Source organism: Oncorhynchus mykiss, chromosome 19 (genome assembly GCF_057628025.1).
Source record: "Oncorhynchus mykiss isolate SJ-2025 chromosome 19, ASM5762802v1, whole genome shotgun sequence".
In the NCBI taxonomy this organism is placed as follows: Eukaryota; Metazoa; Chordata; class Actinopteri; order Salmoniformes; family Salmonidae; genus Oncorhynchus; species Oncorhynchus mykiss.
Window position 1 is genome coordinate 26,774,044 of NC_143040.1, and position 20,957 is coordinate 26,795,000.

General features: G+C 44.9%; 1 protein-coding gene across 9 annotated transcripts in view; it reads right to left on the bottom strand.

The window, feature by feature from the left end:
* Positions 1 to 20,957, bottom strand: part of LOC110497459 (protocadherin Fat 1) — a 103,000-nt gene that overhangs the window by 33,688 nt on the left and 48,355 nt on the right. For 6 of the 9 annotated variants that reach the window (XR_005037671.2, XM_036954381.2, XM_036954385.2 and 3 more), the window contains exons 5-10: positions 17,265 to 17,594; positions 15,700 to 15,916; positions 15,154 to 15,219; positions 12,568 to 12,707; positions 2,277 to 2,552; positions 1,318 to 1,528 (exon numbers count right to left, since the gene is read on the bottom strand). Coding sequence is in view for 8 of the 9 variants with exons in the window: in XM_036954381.2 (XP_036810276.2) it covers positions 1,318 to 1,528; positions 2,277 to 2,552; positions 12,568 to 12,707; positions 15,154 to 15,219; positions 15,700 to 15,916; positions 17,265 to 17,594 (1,240 nt within the window). In the remaining variant the exon portion in view is untranslated. The remainder of the gene's footprint in view (positions 1 to 1,317; positions 1,529 to 2,276; positions 2,553 to 12,567; positions 12,708 to 15,153; positions 15,220 to 15,699; positions 15,917 to 17,264; positions 17,595 to 20,957) is intronic. The other 3 variants (XM_090210669.1, XM_090210670.1, XM_036954384.2) reach the window with 1 other exon arrangement.

Consider the following 20,957-nt stretch of genomic DNA (forward strand, 5'->3'; position numbering starts at 1 on the left):
TTTTGCTCCACGACCCCCACAAGCGTCTTGGGACACGTCTGAGGTCAGTACAGCCGATCTGACAACTTCCCTCTGTGGGAAGGTGAGACTGTCACAAACATCATGTTTTTCTCTAGGATGCCCACAGGCCTCACAAGACTCGTCTGAAGGTTTCCCGGTATAAGTTTTTTAATGGAAGTATATATGGAGACTGGTTAGAGTCAAAAATAATGGGTTAGATACATGTCCTATAGCTTTTAGATATAGAACAGACACGTAAGAAAAAACTTCCTTCAGATTTTTTTTGTTGGGGGGGGGGGGGGGTGTATCTGTTGTTCCATGTAGTGAATCTGTTATTCAATGTTTTTGTTTGGACTAATAGCAGTAATAAATATATATATATATATATTTTTTACTTTTAAAATTCTTAACAGCAAAATGATCCTTTGTATGACCTCCTTAAAACAATACAGCAAATTCAAGATGAACCCCTCTGATTAGCATACTCCCTGCATTTGTCTAAAAGGGATACAGCCTAGGAGAATTTACACAGCAGATTAGGATAATTAAAGTAGCAGGTTAGGATAATTAGGTTAAGGTTAGGAAAGGGGTTAGGGTTAGCTAAAATGCAAAAACAAATCTACTTTTGATGTCTAGGTTTAGTTAAATTGACATGACCCCCTTCATTCCCTCACCCCCCAAATGGCCATAGCTCTCGAAAGGCATTCGTGAAGATTGCCTACACCAGTCCACCTCTGCTTTGAAAACCTGACTCATTCTCCGGAAAGATACATTTCAATGAGCTTGAGTCATCTCAACTATCTAAAAAATGTACATCCTAAACAAAGAACCCAGCCAATGACTACATGCCCGACCCTCTCCCAAAACACAGCTTATTTTACAGGGAAAACAATGGTGTGAAATTCAGAGGGGGCATCGGCCCAACTCCCACATGCTTGGAGATCCTCTGACAAAGTCCTCCTACTTTGCGTGAAGTATTCCATTCATGACTGAGGGTCAGTGGGCAGGGGACCTCTGGATGCCCTGCATACATTTTCCCCAGGCCCATGCGTTGGTATCGCTAACTGGGCTGCTATGCATACCTCTATCATGACTGGCCAGAGGCTAGAGAATGCCAGTATGGCTGACATGTTAAGAATGCGGCTCCGGGGTGAAGTTTCCCCTAGGTACCGATCTAGGATCAGCCACCCCTCCTCAAATCCTAAACTTAACCATTAGTGTGGAAAATGCAAAACTGACCCAAGATCCGCATCTAGGGGCAACCTCATGCTACTCCTAAGAATGTAGTCGAGGGCGCCTGTGGTGCTGTTAGCCAACCTGACTCGATGCTGTAGATGACCTCTGCATTCTGTCCCTTGTCTTTGTCCAGGGCTGTGACCTGGAGGACTGCCGAGCCCAAAGCGGCCGACTCGAAGACGCGCCCGGAGTAGGGCGAGCCCGCGAACCACGGCGCGTTGTCGTTGGTGTCCGCCACGTCCACGATGACGCGCACCAGGTTCCTCTTGACAGGGATGTCCTGGTCACGTACCTGGGGGGGAAGGTGAAGAGAGCGAGAAAGAAAGAAGAGACAGAGAGAGATGCAGAGAAAGGAATAGGACAGCGGAGGAGACAGATAGGGATGACAGAAAAAGAGATAATGAGAGAGAGAGTTGTAATACAATCTGAAGCAAACTTTTTTTTCCCTCAACAGTAACTTCATTAAAATGGCAACTCATCAAATCGTTAAAAAAACAAACAAAGTAACTATTTTTCTTAATTTTGTCTTAATTCCCAGTGATCCAAACAAGTAAACAATGAATGGGGGGGATCACTTTGGATGGGCGCTGCATGGTTAGTTCCAAAAGGCAAATACCAGCAAACAAACAAACAATTAATCAATACAGGCTGACTGCCCATCTGTTGGAATTGGAGAATGGCTGATTGAGAGAGACACACACAGTGGCTGAATAGGAGAGAGTGGTCTGAAACCTATGTTACTCTCTCAATGGAGAAAGTGGCTCAGAATCAAACCTTTCATAATATGCTAATAGAACACCGACATTCCTTTTATCTGTTCAGTTTCTATGGTAATAATGATGATGATATAAACAACATGTTCCGATTGGCTGGGCTGAGTGGGTTCGTTCAGGGTGTAGAGTGCATGTGTTAATAGTCTGAGCACCACACCACTTTGACCAACGCTCTAGCACGTTTTTCCAGCACACTCAGCACTGATACCAGAATAATAACACACATTATTAAATAGGTAGATTCGAGAAAATCCGTGAAATCTGTACCATAACGGTGAGAGTGTGGCGCCGCATGGTCTCGTGGTCAAGCCGCTCGGCCGTGTAGAGGGCACCGGTTCCCGGGTCCAGACGGAACTTCTTCAGACTGAAGGGGTCGGTGCTGCTCAAGAGGGTAAAGGTCAACTTGTTCTTATCGTCTTCGTCCGTGGCACCGATCCGGAGCACCTCGGTCTCTGGCGGCGTGTCCTCGGCCACAACCACCTCATAGCGTGGCTGGGAGAACTGGGGCCGGTGGTTGTTGGTATCGATGACACGGATCAGCACCTGGTGGAAGGAGGGGAGAGGGATGGTAGATGTCAGTGTAGTGAATATTTGAGTCAGGGTCAATCTGAGAGTAATGCATGATGTTGTGAATATTTGAGTCAGGGTCAATCTGAGAGTGATGCATGATGTTGTTGACTTTTCACTGTCTCTCAGTAATTGTTTCTCTGTCTCCATTCTTCACTCACGCTCTCCCTTTCTCCATTCCCGAGTGCTATTTTCATCTCTCCCTCCCACTTTCTCCCTTCCCGACTCCCTCTTCCCCTCTCTACATCCCTTTCCATCCATCTTTCAAGTGATGAGCAGTGTTGTGAAATATTTTCCACCGGATGGCCACTTGGCACTGCCGACAAGGAAAACAAGAAATCAATGTGGGGATAGCCCTAATGCATTCAGGTGAAGACACATTGCGGGAGCATTGAGGGAGCATTGAGGGAGCATTGAGGGAGCGTTAAAGAGGCGGTGATAAAGTTACAGGTGATCGCTTGATAAATGACATCAAAGTAAGCCATCAGTTGTGAAACGTGAAATGCATATAGAAATATATTGCAGATTCAAAAAGGTTCACCGGCTATTTGTCACACGGACAACGTGGGTTTCATAGTTCAAGGATGAAGATTGATTATGAAAAAAAAAAAATCTGCTTATACACCGAGGCACACTTTAATAGGAGCGTATAATAATACATTGACAGATATATTTATGCACACGATCTCTGATAAAAAGTGCCATTGTGTAATTCCATAACACAGCATCACACTCTAAAACATATATCGCAACAAAACACATATATTTCAAAATATATTTTCCACACAGAGACAGACCTTTTTGTCACAATACCACAGTTGGCAATGTGGAAGTTTCCCCCCCCCATTTCATGCAAAGCATCACATCCCTGGTCCCTAAACTAAAAATCCAGCAAGGCTTGTTTTTAAATCAACGTCAGCCACTCGTCTACTGGACTTCCGACGAGGGATTAGGGCGAGCCCATGGAATGGCTGTGGCTGGCCCGGCGGGGCTTTTCCACGGCGGAAACAAAAGGGAAACAGAGATTGGACACCTGGATGCCAGCCACCAGGGGGCAATGTCCCACATGGGAATAACATATCCAGCTGGAACCCGTATACCTGAATCCCACTATATAGGGCCAAACTGAGCCAAGCCGAGCTGAGCCATACTGGGCTGGCCTGGTTGCACATCCGCCATTGTTGCTGGAAGCGTGCTGTAAAAGACAACGTGAAAACAAAATATTTGAGCCGGCGAGGCACGGTTCAAATCAAATCAAAGGACCCATACACATATTCAGCAGACGTTATTGCGGGTGTAGTGAAATGTTTGTGTTCCTAGCTCCAACGGTGCAGTAATATCTAACAATACACACAAATGTAAAAGTAAACGAATGGAATTAAGAAATAAGAGAAATATTAGGACCAGCAATGTTTGCATTCAGGGCTACGGTAGGAATCGTAGTCAAGAGGACAGAAATAGGCAGCTCACTCACTGCCCACACCTCTGCTCTGCTACGCTGTCAAAAAATGTCCGTTGGTGCCTCTTGACAGCAACGAGAGGATGGAGAGCACTGCCAGCAGAGCGCAGGAGACAAATATAGCCTAATCTGACGGGTGCGATAACATTAAAAATCTGTCGTGTGCTGTGAGGTTGGCAGGGCTGGCTGGGTTCACAGATGCCCATGTCAAGCAGCGGGGAGTACAGCTATTGGCTAGGTTACGTACTAGTTAGGCAGTGCTTTGGCTTCAGAGCTGGCAGTCTCAAATGTTAGCGGCATGCTAACAGTCAAGAGTTGTATCAGTCTGCTAGCGGATTGGATGAAAGTTAAGCTTCTGGAAGATATTCTTCTCAGTCCAAGTAGAATTGCACACCGCAGTGTACTGTATATTGCAACTGTACAGTTGCATCCCTAATCTATCCCTCTCGCTTTCTATCTCATACAGTTTTGTAGGGAACTGGCTGTTATCTAGATGCAGGCACGTCCACAGTTGGGGCTCAATCTGTACCCGAGCACCTGCCCTTTTGTCCTCCTATGAATTACTTTTAATTTCAATTTAGATTCTCTTTTCATTTTTGGTTTTCAACTAAAATGTAACAGAGTGCTCATCAAACGAGCAAATTTCATAACCTCTTGAATCTCAGAAATGTCCCCCCCTGCCCAGCCCAAAGAAGCTCACTTGTCTGACTTGCATGTAGGGGCCACTAGCAGCGAGACTTGAATACTGGTAGGAGGCTACTTTAGAGTGGTATCTGTCATAAGTCTCACTGTTAGGGACATAGTGAGCTTCTTCGGGCAACTTGACTGCGTCTTAGATGTCAGCAGTAGAACAAACTCACATCAAGTGAAAAAAAAAAGTTGGTTTCAACAGCATAGCGAACTAGCTAGCATATTTACGTCATCATTCGCTCCGATCAGCTGATAAGACCCTCTTTTCCCAATGCCAATCACCTCTGGTCGTCTGGCATTAAGCTTGCTCACAATGTGTGATGTTGGCTGTTGATTTAGAAAATAAATAGGTCTATACATTTGGACATTTTGGCTAGAGAGACATTTGGTATGTTGTGATTTTTGAGCTCTGAAAGTTATTTCTGAGCACCAAAACGTCTGTGCACGGTCCTGTTTAGATCCTTCTTGAAACTGTACTCAGTGTGACCATAAAGGGGTCCCCAGTGGGGTGTCTGTGGTGTTATGGATAGGACCCCCTTGGCAGCCCACCAGTCTCTCTCTCTCTAGTCCAGGCGCCTCGTTTCATGTCCCGCCAGACGTCACACTCTCTGAGGTCCCCGGGGCCTCTGCGATCCAGTTTGCACACACATACAAACACTCTCAACCCGCCACCGCGAGTTGAGCCCCTACACAATGCGTTTCAATCTGGACGGTGGCAGATAGCGCTGTGAGCAAAAGGAGGGCCCTTCACAAGCGGCTGGGCCTGAGAGAAAAATAAAAAAAGCAATAGAAAAATAAATCCCAGGCGAGTGTCCGCTCCTATCCGCCCAACCATCCACCAAGTGAGTTTCCATACTGTCAGAAAGGAAAGGGGCGGGTGGGGGGGACGAGACCGAGAAAAATACAAAAGTCCACCATCATCTATCCATCGGTCTATTTTTCGGGAAAAAAACACACATTCGGTGAGGAAAGCATATAGCCTCTTCAAGACACTTTCAAAGGGGCATTACCCCAGACTCTGAATGATGCAGTGTGACTGGCGGTTGAAAAGACGGCAAAGGAGAGAAGTTTCCTCACTCTAGATACCTTCTTGGGGGACTCGGGTCAACGGAACACGATTGGGACTGAGACAACGAACGGAAACATATGACAGATGGAGAGATTAAAGAATGGAGAGAAAGAGAAAGATTTTTTTTTTTAAAGGTGAGAGAGATACTGAAAGGGAGAAAACGGCTGAGAGGAGAGCCCGATTCACAATGAGTAATAGAAGGTGAAATTCAGAGAGGAGACAGTGAGGGAGAGAAAGAAAGAGAGAAAAGATAAAGACATAATACACGCAATATGAAGAAAGAGGGGAACAGACGGCTCCAAGATAATAAAAACAGTTAGATAAAGGAGGTGAAAACGGACAGCATCTACGCGAAAAGGAGAGTGAGGAACAAGACAAATATGGAAAGTGAAAGAGAGAGAGAAAGATGGAAAAAGAAAACCGATAAATGGGAGCTGAGGCAGATTGTGGACACAACAGCCTGAAGCACGACTGCAGAGCAGGAGGATGGTATGGGGGGCTAGCAAGGAGGCAGGGGAAAGGACGGGGGCAGCCTGCCGATGAGGTGCCCAGGATGGAATGTTTCTCTCCGCCCCTGCTTCGGATCAGCTGACCCACACACACGCACACACACACGCACACACACACACACACACAGAGAGACAGAGAGAGAGAGAGAGAGAGAGAGGCGCCGCTTTGGAGCAAGAGGCAGACAAACAGAGAGACAGACTGTTCGTTTGGTAGGTAGGTATAGGCAGGCAGAAAGACAGGAAAGGGAGAGCGAGAGAGAAAGATGGACAGAAAGACAGATAAACTCCCACATAGCAGAACACCACACAGAAACATTTTACTTCACTATGGTGTCACTTAGCCAGTCAGAGAGCTAGGAACAGGTCAGCAAGTCAGCTGGAACAGGCATATAAGCCTAGGTCCAACCACAACCGAACAACAAACAACAGCGCGAGCGAGAGCCAGCCAGCAACTTCCGAGAGGGACAGAAAGGGAAAATGAAGCCAGAGCGAGAGAGAGCGAGAGAGAGAGAGTTCACACCTCCCCCACACAGACCTCCAAAGCAGACCCGTGCGCGGCGTCCAACATGGTACACGTGAGGCAGAAAAACGCCACCGCCCTCAGCGGGCGCCATGTCCTGGTAAGGCGGGCAATGATGCCCCTTCCCTGCCCCCGCCAAGTGGCAGGTTTTTGGGTCCGGGATGTTGGCACGGTCCAACCTGTAGCTACATGCTTCTCGAAATAGGATTGAAATAGAACACGACCAACATAGGTCCAGTGTTTCTTGTTTAGGCCTTATTCTCCCTTAACAGAATAAAGAAAAATAATGATCTCTGCATGGTGGGACTGAGAGGGAGGGAGAACCTCAAATTTGGAAGGGAACAGAGAGGGAGGGAGAGAAAGGGAATTGAAAGAGGGAAAGAGAGAGATGGAGACCGATAGAAACGGCGCGAGAGACTGATAGAAACAGAAAGAGAGAAATAAAGGGAGGGAGGGAGAAAACAAGAAAACAACCAAACGCATTCCTTGGAGAGAGGAAGAAGGGAGGAGAGAGAAAAAAATGAAAGAAAATAGGCCAGCAAGTCTGGCAGAGGCAGACACCACATGACTTTGAATTGAAGGAGAAGGTAAGTGAAAAAAAAAACAATTATTCCCCTTGGTTTACACGCGACGTCACAAAAATAGGTCTTACTTGGGTGTCATCCACAAAGTCAATTACTCTGTTATCTCCATTGACTCAACTCCAAACCTTAAAAAGCTGAAACAGAATATTGAACTTTATAAAAGCAGACAAATCCAGGGGGACAATATATAACATCTCTTCAAAAAAAGATTGAACAAAAAGGGTAACACTGAATATTTTACATAATTTAAATCAACAGATCGTCAAACTGACACATTTTGTATTCTCTCTCGCTCTCTCTCTCCCCCGACACAGACACCCCTAAAACGGGCCAGACCACCCCCACCCCACAACACGACCCAAATTCCCTGTATGTGTGCTAATCCGCGGCCTGCGACTGATTTTCTCTGATGTCTAACTAAGAGGGTTCGGCTCCACAAAGGCCTTCACACACCCCTCACAGTAACGAGAGGCGACTTGAAAAACGGGGTGCCGAGCCTTTTGACCACTGTCAGCGCCATGACTAATTGTGTTATGTAACTTCTTCCCTTTGTCACGCCATCCCACTGGTCAAAAGATGAATGCGTCCCAACTGGAACCGTATTTCCTACAAAAATACACTCATTTTGACCAGAGCCTTATGGACAACGCCCTCGACTGTCCGAGGAAAGAACTGATCAGGGGAATCAGCGATACCCGATATTTATGTATTCTGAACTTGGCCAAATCTGACTAATAAGTCAATGTATCGACTGGGATAGAAGAGAATGAAGGAGGGGTCTGCTGAAGTGAATTGTCCTCGAAGATCGCGCGCGTGTGTGTGTGCGCATATGCAAGCGTGTACAGTACCAGTCAAATGTTTGGAAACGCCTACTCATTTAAGGGTTTTCCTTTATTTTTTTTTACTATTTTCTACATTGTAAAATACTAGTGAAGACATCAAACATATGAAATAACACATATAGAACCGTGTAGTAAGCAAAAAGGTGTTAAACAAATCTAAATATATTTTATATTTGAGATTCTTCAAAGTAGCCACCCTTTGCCTTGATGACACCTTGGTATTCTCTTAACCAGCTTCACGAGGAAGTCACATGGAATGCATTTCAATTAACAGGTGTGCCTTGTTAAAAGTTAATTTGAGGAATTTCTTTCCTTCTTAATGCGTTTGTGCCAATCAGTTGTGTTGTGACAAGGTAGGAGTGGAAAACAGAAGATGGACCTATTTGGTAAAAGACAAAGTCCATATTATGGCAAGAACAGCTCAAATAAGCAAAGAGAAATGATAGTCCATCATTACATTAAGACATGAAGGTCAGTCAATCTGGAAAATGTCAAGTACAGTTGCAAAAACCATCAAGTGCCATGATGAAACTGGCTCTCATGTTGACCACCACAGGAAAGGAAGACCGAAAGATACAGTTGAAGTCGGAAGTTTACATACACTTAGGTTTGAGTCATTAAAACTCATTTTTCAACCACTCCACAAATGTATTGTTAACTTCTTATGGCTAGGGGGCAGTATTGAGTAGCTTGGATGAATAAGGTGCCCAGAGGTGCCCAGAGTAAACTGCCTGCTACTCAATCCCAGAAGCTAAGATATGCGTATTATTAGTAGATTTGAATAGATAACACTCTGAAGTTTCTAAAACTGTTTGAATGATATCTGTGAGTATAACAGAACTCATATGGCAGGCAAAAACCTGAGAAAAAATCCAACCAGGAAGTGGGAAATCTGAGGTTTGTAGGTTTTCAACTCATTGCCTATCGAAGATACAGTGGGATATTGGTCATATTGCACTTCCTAAGGCATCCACTAGATGTCAACAGTCTTTAGAACCTTGTTTGATGCTTCTACTGTGAAATGGGGGCGATTGAGAGGGGAATGAGTCAGAGGTCTGCCACAGAGCCACGAGCTGGCCATGCTCATTCATGTGAGAGCGAGCTCTGTTCCATTGCATTTCTACAGACAAAGGAATTCACTGGTTGGAACTATTATTGAAGATTTATGTTAAAACCATCCTAAAGATTGAATCTATACATCGTTTGACATGTTTCTATGGACTGTAACGGATCTTTTTGACTTTGTCTGCGCCTAGTGATCGCGCGGCATGAATTTGGATATGTGAACTGAACGCGCTAACAAAAAGGAGGTATTTGGACATAAATTATGGACATTATTGAACAAAACAAAAATGTATTGTGGAACTGGGATTCCTGGGAGTGCATTCTGATGAAGATCATCAAAGGTAAGTGAATATGTATAATGCTATTTCTGACTTCTGTTGACTACACAACATGGCGGACATCTGGTGGGTTGTTTTGGTCTCTGAGTGCCGTACTCAGATTATAGCATGGTGTGCTTTTTCCGTAAAGTTGTTTTGATATCTGACACAGCAGTTGCATTAGGGAGAAGTGTATCTATAATTCCATGCATAATAGTTGTATCTTTTATCAATGATTATTATGAGTATTTCTGTAAATTGATGTGGCTCTCTGCAAAATCACTGGATGTTTTGGAACTACTGAACATAACGCGCCAATGTAAACAAATTTTTTGATATAAATATGAACTTTATCGAACAAAACATACATGTATTGTGTAACATGAAGTCCTATGAGTGCCATCTGATGAAGATCATTAAAGGTTAGTGATTAATTTTATCTATATTTCTGCTTTTTGTGACTCCTCTCTTTGGCTGGAAAAAATGGCTGTGTTCTTTTGTGACTTGGCTCTGACACAACATAATCGTTTGGTTTGCTTTCACTGTAAAGCCTTTTTGAAATCAGACACTGTGGTCTTTAAAATGGTGTAAAATACTTGTATGTTTGAGGAATTTTAATTATGGGATTTCTGTTGTTTTGAATTTGGCGCCCTGCACTTTCACTGGCTGTTGTCATATCGATCCCGTTAGCGGGATCTCAGCCCAAACTATAGTACCGACTTGTCTTTGTGAGACGCAGAGTAGGTGAACGGATGAACTCTTCATGTGTGGTTCCCACCGTTAAGCATGGAGGAGGATGTGTTACGGTGTGGGGGTGCTTTGCTGGTGACACTGTTGATGAAGAATTTAGAATTCAAGGCACACCTAACCAGCATGGCTACCACAGCATTCTGCAGGGATACACCGTCCCATATGGTTTGCACTTAGTGGGAATATAATTTGTTTTTCAACAGGAAAATGACCCAAAACACCTCCAGAATGTGAAAGGGCTATTTGACCAAGAAGGAGGGTGATGTAGTGCTGCATCAGATGACCTGGCCTCCACAATCACACGACCTCAACCTAATTGAGATGGTTTGGGATGAGTTGGACCACAGAGTGAAAGAAAAGCAGCTAACAAGAGCTCAAGATATGTGGGGACTCCTTCAAGACTGTTGAAAAATAATTCCAGCTAAAGCTGGTTGAGAGGATGCCAAGAGTGTGTAAAGCTATCATCAAGGGACAGGGTGGCTACTTTGAAGAATCTAAAATATATTTTGTTTAACACTTTTTTTGTTACTACATGATTCCATATGTGTTATTTCATAGTGTTGATGTCTTCACTATTATTCTACAATGTAGCAGTAGTAGTAAAAATAAAGAAAAATCCTGGAATGAGTAAGTGTGTCCAAACGTTTGACTGGTACTGTATGTATTTGTGTGTGTGTGCTTACATATGCAAGCATGTATGTATGTATGTAAAATGTGTGTGCATTTTGCCTGCGTGTGTGTCTCTCTCTCTCCACATGACAATAGGGCGCTCTGTGATGGATCTGAAGCCTCCATTTAGCGACGCTTCCTTCAGCGGGCTGTGGAAAACACAGCCGCCCGCTTCGCCGCCCCAACCCAGCAGGCTGAGAGGGGCTCGGTGGCGCATAGGGCCACATGATAAAAGGCTCTATTTACAGGCAGAGACAACAAGTAGTTTTTTCCCCCCCAAAACAGATCTCTGAATGATTCTGAGAAGAGGCACAGAACCATTGGGATTGAAATTTCATTGGAATTTCCAGAGTCGATAGGCCCGAGACTGTGACTATGGATAGGGACCTGGATTGAAATTAGAGGTCGAACAGATTATGATTTTTCAACGCCAATACCGATTATTGGAGGACCAAAAAAAGCCGATACCAATTTATCGTAATTATAATAAACACAGAAATACGAGCCTTTGGTCATTAATATGGTCAAATCCGGACACTATCATTTCGAAAACAAAACGCTTATTCTTTCAGTGAAATAAGGAACAGTTCTGTATTTTATCAAACGGGTAGCAAACCCAAGTCTAAATATTGCTGTTACATTGCACAACCTTCAATGTTATGTCATAGGAGCGAGGGAGGAAGAAAGAGCAGCCCAAACTGTAGCATATACCCTGACTCTGCGTGCAATGAATGCAAGAGAAGTAACACAGAGAGAGAGAGAGAGAGAGAGAGAGAGAGAGAGAGAGAGAGAGAAAGAAAGAAAGAGAGAGAGAGAGAGAGAGAAGACATGCAGGTTCAGTGAGGGGGAAGGAGGGGCGTAGCTGCAGACACGGGCTGTGGAATGCACACTTTTTAAAAAGCGCCTGGCTAGACAGGCACCGTTCTTCCGCCCTCCTCTCATTCTTCCTCCCTCGCTCCTAGGCCCATCAGAAATGAGACAATGGAAGAATCCCGGAGCTGGTCTGCCAAGAAAGTGGTTCTGAACGCTCCTTGCCTGCATCCCAAATCGCACCTTGTTCCCTATAAAGTGCAAGATAGAGTGTACAGGGTTCCATTTGGGATGTAGACCTCTTCTGCCGCCGGTAGATGTGGACAGAGAAGAAGGAATGTCCGCCAAGCACATGTTATGACGTTAGGGGTCAAGTTTGGAAAAGCGAGCGCCTGGAGTATGCCCGGTGCGGTGTTGAACCACGCGCGAGTCTAATCAAAAACAGGCAATGGACGGGCGCACAGAATTTTTGACCTCACTCTAGATCCACCTCCTTGCTTAACCCCTCGTCTGTCTGGCTGTCAGACAAAGGGAGTCACAGGTTCATTTAAATTTGGCAAGAGTGCCGAAAATCACAACTAAAAGCATTGAAAACGGACGGACACAGAATGAGGATTCTTGTGCAAACCATGGTTCATGGTTCATCCTACCTCATAGGATCCGTGACAAACTGTACCGCCGTCAACAAACATTAACGTTCCAATTACCTGGGTGCTGACAAAACGCGTCCCGTCCGTTGCCGCCACTGTCAGGTTGTAATTGGATTTCTGCTCGGCGTCGAGGGGCCTCGCCACAATCAGGGTCCCGCTGGCCTTGCCCACGTCAAAGCGGCTGTCGTAGTTCCCACCTGGTGGAAACGACGGAAGGAAGGGTTAGGCGGGCACACAAATTAAAATGGACAGGAAATGAGTGGGGCCATCATCACCTGTTTAAATTATAACGCAGTACTGGAGCTAGGTAAGCTAACAGTGACATATGGTTCTGTTTGGCCGTGGCATTAGGCAAGAGGAACTTATACATACATTGTATGTAATCCATGTATGAAAATAAATGTATATTATCCATACTGTTGCTTAGATCAATATGATAAGCAACATTATCCCTATTGTTGATACATACAGAAGCACATACAGTGGGGCAAAAAAGTAATTAGTCAGCCACCAATTGTGCAAGTTCTCCCACTTAAAAAGATGAGAGAGGCCTGTAATTTTCATCATAGGTACACTTCAACTATGACAGACAAAAGGATAATTTTTTTTTTTTAAATCACATTGTAGGATTTTTTATTAATTTATTTGCAAATCATGGTGGAAAATAAGTATTTGGTCAATAACAAAAGTTTCTCAATACTTTGTTATATACCCTTTGTTGGCAATGACAGAGGTCAAACGTTTTCTGTAAGTCTTCACAAGGTTTTCACACGCTGTTGCTGGTATTTTGGCCCATTCCTCCATGCCGATCTCCTCTAGAGCAGTGATGTTTTGGGGCTGTTGCTGGGCAACACGGACTTTCAACTCCCTCCAAAGATTTTCTATGGGGTTGAGATCTGGAGACTGGCTAGGCCACTCCAGGACCTTGAAATGCTTCTTACGAAGCCACTCCTTCGTTCCCCGGTCGGTGTGTTTGGGATCATTGTCAGGGTGAAAGATCCAGCAACGTTTCATCTTCAATGCCCTTGCTGATGGAAGGAGGTTTTCACTCAAAATCTCACGATACATGGCCCCATTCATTCTTTACTTTACACGGATCAGTCGTCCTGGTCTCTTTGCAGAAAAACAGCCCCAAAGCCTGATGTTTCCACCCCCATGCTTCACAGTAGGTATGGTGTTCTTTCGATGCAACTCAGCATTCTTTGTCCTCCAAACACGACGAGGTGAGGTTTTACCAAAAAGTTATATTTTGGTTTCATCTGACCATATGACATTCTCCCAATCTTCTTCTGGATCATCCAAATGCTCTCTAGCAAACTTCAGACGGGCCTGGACATGTACTGGCTTAAGCAGGGGGACACGTCTGGCACTGCAGGATTTGAGTCCCTGGCGGCGTAGTGTGTTACTGATGGTAGGCTTTGTTATTTTGGTCCCAGCTCTCTGCAGGTCATTCACTAGGTCCCCCCGTGTGGTTCTGGGATTTTTGATCACCGTTCTTGTGATCATTTTGACCCCACTGGGTGAGATCTTGCATGGAGCCCCAGATCGAGGGAGATTATCAGTAGTGTTGTATGTCTTCCATTTCCTAATAATTGCCCCCACAGTTGATTTCTTTAAACCAAGCTGCTTACTATTGCAGATTCAGTCTTCCCAGCCTGGTGCAGGTCTACAATTTTGTTTCTGGTGTCCTTTGACAGCTCTTTGGTCTTGGCCATAGTTGCGTTTGGAGTGTGACTGTTTGAGGTTGTGGACAGGTGTCTTTTATACTGATAACAAGTTCAAACAGGTGCCATTAATACAGGTAACGAGTGGAGGACAGAGAAGCCTCTTAAAGAAGAAGTTACAGGTCTGTGAGAGCCAGAATTCTTGCTCGTTTGTAGGTGACCAAATACTTATTTTCCACCATAATTTGCAAATAAATTCATAAAAAAAATCCTACAATGTGATTTTCTGGATTTTTGTTCTCATTTTGTCTTTCATATTTGAAGTGTACCTATGATGAATTATAGGCCTCTCTCATCTTTTTAATTGGGAGAACTTGCACAATTGGTGGCTGACTAAATACTTTTTTGCCCCACTGTATGTACTGCACTGTGTATCACCAATGTAAAAAACATTTCCCTGTACTTATGTTAACTTTCCAGGCTCATTACGGAACCATATGTGCAAGTGGTATGATGTGTATACATCAATCACTTACAGTTAGTTGCATGTGTCAATAGATTCCACGAGACACCGTGAATGAAATACACATACGGTACATAGACAAAATGGAGCCATATGTTCATGTTCACGTGCGGTATATGTGTCGACGTAAATCTGTTGTCACACGATCACAAGAACGACAGAAACAAATGCACAAGCTCAGCCACGTGACAGCACGACTGGGTTCAAACGCCATTTGAACTCTTTCAAACACTTTGAGCCTGCATGAAGTGTAGCATGGGCGGGGTTTGCACTCCTATTGGTCTATGAAGCCAGGCAAGCTCAGTCAAGCACACCTAGAGTAGTTGAAATGATTTCAAATCGTTTTTGAACCCAGATCTGCATGACAGACATCACAGTCAACAATCTCCAACGGTACTAGAGAGATCACTTAATACAGCCAAGGGCAGCAGAGAGATCCCATTACAGCAGATCTACCTTCTGCTGTACAGTTGAGGTCGCAAGCCATCTGAACGACGTAAAACACTTCCCCCGTGTCTCCTTCTGGACAAACCAAATCCAGTACAAGAGACATTCCCAAAGGAGAAGAGAAGAGAAGAGAAGCAGAGAAGAAGAAAACATAGAGAAAAAAGAGAGAGGCAAGGCGTCAGTCAAACGTTGGTTAGGAGAAGGGAGGAGGGAGGAGTATTTTCAAGAAATTTATGCAGTAGAGATGTTAACATTCACCATGCAAAGAAGTCACTATTAGAGACTCAATTATTACAGGGAGCAAGGAGAAAATAGGTTGTACGTTGGTTTTGTTTTTGGGTTTGTTGCGTTCACACTCATATTCGCTTGCTTGGGTTAGTGCTAAGAAGAATGCTACAAGAATCTATGCCGGGGATGTCTTCCCTTGTTTATACAACTAGATTCATCTCCTTCTAGAGCGCATTCGACTGACCCACATACACACGCATGCGCGTATGCACAGACCGACACACGCAACCTAAAACGGAACCCTGCAACCACTCGTCAAGGTTTCACCTGTGATCTCGAACCAGACTGGCGTGTCCGACATCTCCGTGGTGATGACCCCCACCATGTGCGCCACGGGGTCGCTCTCCATCACTGAGAAGAAGAAGGGGGGCTCCTCAAAGGCCAGGGGGGGGGCGCTGGCCGCCACCTCCGGCTTGGGGATCCACTCGATGTGCAGCCGGCAGGTGGACGACTTCTGGGGGCGCCCGTTGTCCACCGCTTTGATCTGATAGAGAGAGAATGAATTGATTTGAATTGATTTGGGTAACTAAATTACACAACAAAACACACTGGATTCCCAGCGGATAGCACTTAAAAAGCATGAATTAAAATACTTGAATTAAAACACAGCGAGAGTTAGGGGGGAGAGGAAAGAGAGAGAGCGCAAGAGAGAGAGCGAGAGAAATAGAGTGAGAGACAGAGACAGATAGGCCAAGAGGTCAAAGAACGGCCAGCCAGCCCCACATGGACAAAAACAACCACAGAGCAGAACACCTGTTACCATGGCGTCCCCCGTTAAACAGATGTCCGGGGAGATTACAGTGTTAAGTGTCTAATTCCGTCAAGTGAGATAAATCTATCACAGGCAACACTGGCCCAAAAGTACTATGACATAAAAGTACTGTGACTATCCTAAACCTCAAAATGCTATCAACAAATGCAACATTGGAAATGTCAAAGTAAATCAACGTGAATAAATCAAAGCCCCCAGTCCGATATGTACAAAAATATAAACGCAACCTGTCAAGTGTTGGTCCCATGTTTCATGAGCTGAAAGAAAAGATCCCAGAAATGTTCTATACTCACAAAAAGCTTTTTCTCTCAAATGTTGTGCACAAATTTGTTTACATCCCTGTTAGTGAGCATTTCTCCTTTGCCAAGATAATCTATCCACCTGACAGGTGTGGCATATGAAGAAACTGATTAAACAGCATGATCATTACACAGGTACACCTTGTGCTGGGGACAATAAAAGGCCACTTGAATGTCCAGTTTTGTCACAACATAATGCCACAGATGTCTACATTTGAGGGAGTGTGCAATTGGCAAGCTGACTGCAGGAATGTCCACCAGAGCTACTACCAGATCATGTAATGTTAATTTCTCTACCATAAGCCGCCTCCAAAGTTGTTTTAGAGAACTTAGCAGTACGTCCAAATCGGCCTCACAACCACAGCCCAGCCCAGGACCTCCAGATCTTGCTTCTTCACCTGCTGGATCATCTGAGAACAGCCTCACGGACAGCTGATGAAACTGTCTGTAATGAAGTCGTTTTGTGGGGGAAACTCATTCTTATTGGCTGGGCCTGGCTCCCAAGTGGGTGGGCCTATGCCCTCCCAGACCCCCCCCCCCATGGCTGAGCCCCTGCCCAGTCATGTGAAATCCATAGATTAGGTCGTAATGAATGCATTTCAATTGACTGATTTCCTTATATGAACTTTATCTCAGTTTTTTTTAAATCTAATTGCTGCATGTTGCATTTATATTTTTGTTAAGTATAAGATGCGGAGGAATTTCCTAGCGAAAAATCCAGAGTACAAAAACTATGAATCAAAATGCGCTAGGCTACTCACGGTGAGGATGTCATACTCCCCGGCGGAGGAGAACTTCTTGGACGACACCAGACCAGTCTTTGGCTCGATGAAGAACTTCCCGTGCTCATCTCCCTCCTCGATGGAATAAGAGATCTCCGAGTTGGCACCCTCATCGCGGTCCGAGGCGATCACCCGGTACACGGGATCCCGCTTCAGAGCCCGGTCCTTTTCCGTTTTTTCCCGTTCTGGAAGCTTGATCTTGTAGATCTTCTCCAGGAACTGTGGCCGATTGTCGTTCTCGTCCAGGACTTTGACGATGACACGGACCGTGGTGGATTTGGCGGGAACCCCGTGGTCGGTGACGGTGATCTATTTGGGAAAAGTTTGGAAAAACATGTTATTAAAATGGAAGTATGGAAATTGATGCCTGTGACTATTCTGAACAACAACAAAAAAAGAGCAGGAAACATGGAATTAGAATGGGAATTCCGTGAGAGAATTTTTGAGGAAAACATGGAATTACAATTGGAATCCTGTTTAAGACTGTGAGAGGGAAAAGAAGGAAACGGTGAATGAAACGCTTCAAAGGATACATGTGAATTAACTGTCATCACATTTCATATTTTGAACGGGCATTGTGTTCCATATTCCCATGCAACCTTGGAAAGAGTGTTGTCACGTAAACATTTCCAATTAAAGCCACGTTTAAAACCAGTTTAGCGAAACAATGCATATACTGCAGAGGAGGAGCGGGGGGGGGGGGGGGATCAGGCAATAATGGAGCACATATGTGTAAGCAGTAAACTCTGCATCTCCTAAAGATGTAATGACCGGAGCTCCGACGTTCCTTATTCGAAGTCCTTGAACTAACCAAAGAGAGCGGAGGTAAAAAAAAGCAAACTCACTTTCTTCTCCCCCTTTCTCTCTCTCCCCCTTTCTCTCTCCCCCCCCCCCCCCTACCTACCTCCTCCTCCCTCTCTCCATGTCATTGCTGTGCTCACAAATGTTTCTCAGTTAGTCAATTGGCTGCCAAAATTGAAGAAATTCCTTCCCGAGATTAGCGAGCTGTCAAGTCATTTTATTCAAAGACCCATGCTGTGCTTCCGGGAACCAAAATGCGAAGGGAACAGGCTTGTTATTCACTCGCTTGCTTATTGAAGTTGAATTGTTCCCTTTCCTTCTTTCTTTCTTTCCCTTTCACTCATTGTTTTTTTTTATGGTGAATGGATTCAATGAATGTGAGAGGCAAGTCATAGTTTGGCGTTTTTTTTTGAGACGAGCGCAACAAGACGGTCCAAAGAGGGCACTCGCTTTGCTGCTTTGCTTTTCTGCCACAGACGAATGAGACTCGTCGTTATTTTGGGGATGTAGCAGATCCCGTTTCTTTGGTGAGCAATGTGCCCTTGAGCAAGGCAGTTAACCCACTGTTCCACGAGGCGCCCAAGACGTGGATGTCAATGAAGGCAGCCCCCCAGCACCTCTCTGATTCAGAGGTATCCCCCTTCCCCAATGTCTTCTTAGTGCTCCAAAAACAATATGTTCCGTTAAATGGGTTTACCTTTATTTGACTAGGCAAGTCAGTTAAGAGCAAATTCTTATTTTCAATGACGGCCTACGCCGGCCAAACCCGGACGACGCTGGGCCAATTGTGCGTCGCCCTATGGGACTCCCAATCACGGCCGGTTGTGATACAGCCTGCATTTGAACCAGGGTGTCTGTAGTGACGCCTCTAACACTCTTTTCTTCCTCACAGCGAAATAAGTATTAGGTATCAAAACACCAGCCTGGTCCAAGATCAGTTTGTGCGGTCTTGCCAATTCCCATGGTCATTGACACATAGCACAAACTGATCTGGGATCAGGGTTTCAAAAAAGAAAAACACCAATGGCACGATGTGTTAACCCATTTGGAGAGGTTTGATTAAAAATTGTTCAAAATAATGATGAAACCCTACAGCCCATAGTTTGCTTCAGAGACTTAAGTTGGTTTTAACATTAGTTTTAACACTTGGTAGTTTGAACACTCAGCTGCTTTAACACTTTGTTAATTAGGCCTGGCTTAATGGTGTCTTTCAAATGAAATGCACAGCCAGCTTAATGTACGCAGCCAGCAATAAGCTTAGATGACCCAAACAAACACAACACTTAAATCTCATGAGTAACTGGGAAACTGAACTGGGGATCGTCTATCTCACAGCCGGGAGAGATGTGAGCAATTCTGAGCTTAAAGCGTCAGAAATAAAAAATAAAGAGCTGAACAATAGTCATTTAAAACCATCTGCTCAGCGCTTTAGCAAAAACACTTTGGGGTTGTGGTCACACGCCATTTGGCACTAGCAGCGACAATTAGCGGCATAATGTGTTTTTGTTGTCCTGCGCCTAGTCTGTCCAAGGCCGCCCGAGTTATTTGCCCGAACAAAATTAATTAAATGGGACGACGAGGACCATTCGAGTTTGGGGCGGCGTGCGCCTCTCGGGAGCAGTGTTGCCGGTGCGTTGGCCCGTATTCTCATATTCTGTAATGAACATTGCCATTACGAGCAGATGAGTTCATTTGGCCCCGTTTTCAGATTATATTCATGCATCCCAAATGGCACTCTACATCGACATGGTGCACTACTTTTGACCAGAGCCCTAGGTGTCCTGTTCAAAAGCAGTGCACTATATAGGGAGTAGAGTGTCATTGGTACACACGCTTTGTCCACAGTTCCGTCTGTGAAATCAAAGCAGTGGATTGAAAAAAGCTGAAGATGAGGACCCGGGCTAATGTGAACAGCTGAACTCGGCTGTGTGTGTGTGTGCATCCCAAATTATATCCGATTCACGATATAGTGCACTTCTTTCGACCAGGGCCCACAGGCCTCAAGTGCATTAAATAGGGAATAGGGTGCCATTTGGGATGCAACATAAATGGTAATTATTGCAGAGCGACCGAAGAGACAAGATAGGAGCATCAATTACAAAAACTGAACTGAACTCTGTAATACTGTACGGGGAACAAGTGGGTTAACTGCCTTTCTCAGGGGCAGAACGGCAGATTTTTACCTAGTCAGACAGAGTGAGTGAGTGAGTGAGTGAGTGAGTGAGTGAGTGTGTACATGAGTGCGCTTCCGAGCCGTGCTAGACAGTTGCTCATCAGCACATCCTACTCTTTCAAAACAAAGCCTTTACCAGAGGCCAGTCTCTCACCATGTCCGACAGACAGTCACAACAACGTGAAGACCGTGTCACAGTGGTTCTCAGGCTTTTTAGGAATGAAATGTTTACACTTGGTGCGTATTGTTGCGCGTCTGCAACAAACCCCTGGTCAAACGGCGGCCAACTGTCAAGTCTGTCGTCGTGAAACATTAGTGCCTAGACACTTCAGAGGGCATTAATCAAGAAAGTGGCTGAGACTATAGACACTTGGGAAGTTGGTGTAGAGATATGCCTATGAGCAGAACATTAAACTTGCCTCTCTTTCAGAACTAGGTGAGCATGTCCTAACATGTCTCCCTTGTTGTTTCCTCTCTCTCCCTCCCTCTCTCTCGCTCCCTCCCTCCCTCCCTCTCGCTCCCTCCCTCCCTCCCTCCCTCCCTCCCTCCCTCCCTCTCGCTCTCTCTCTCTCCCCCTCCCTCTCTCTCCCTCCAAGGGCTTTATTGGCATGGGAAACATATGTTAACATTGCCAAAGCAAGTGAAGTAGATAATAAACAAAAGATTACACTCACAGACGTTCCAAAAGAATAAAGACA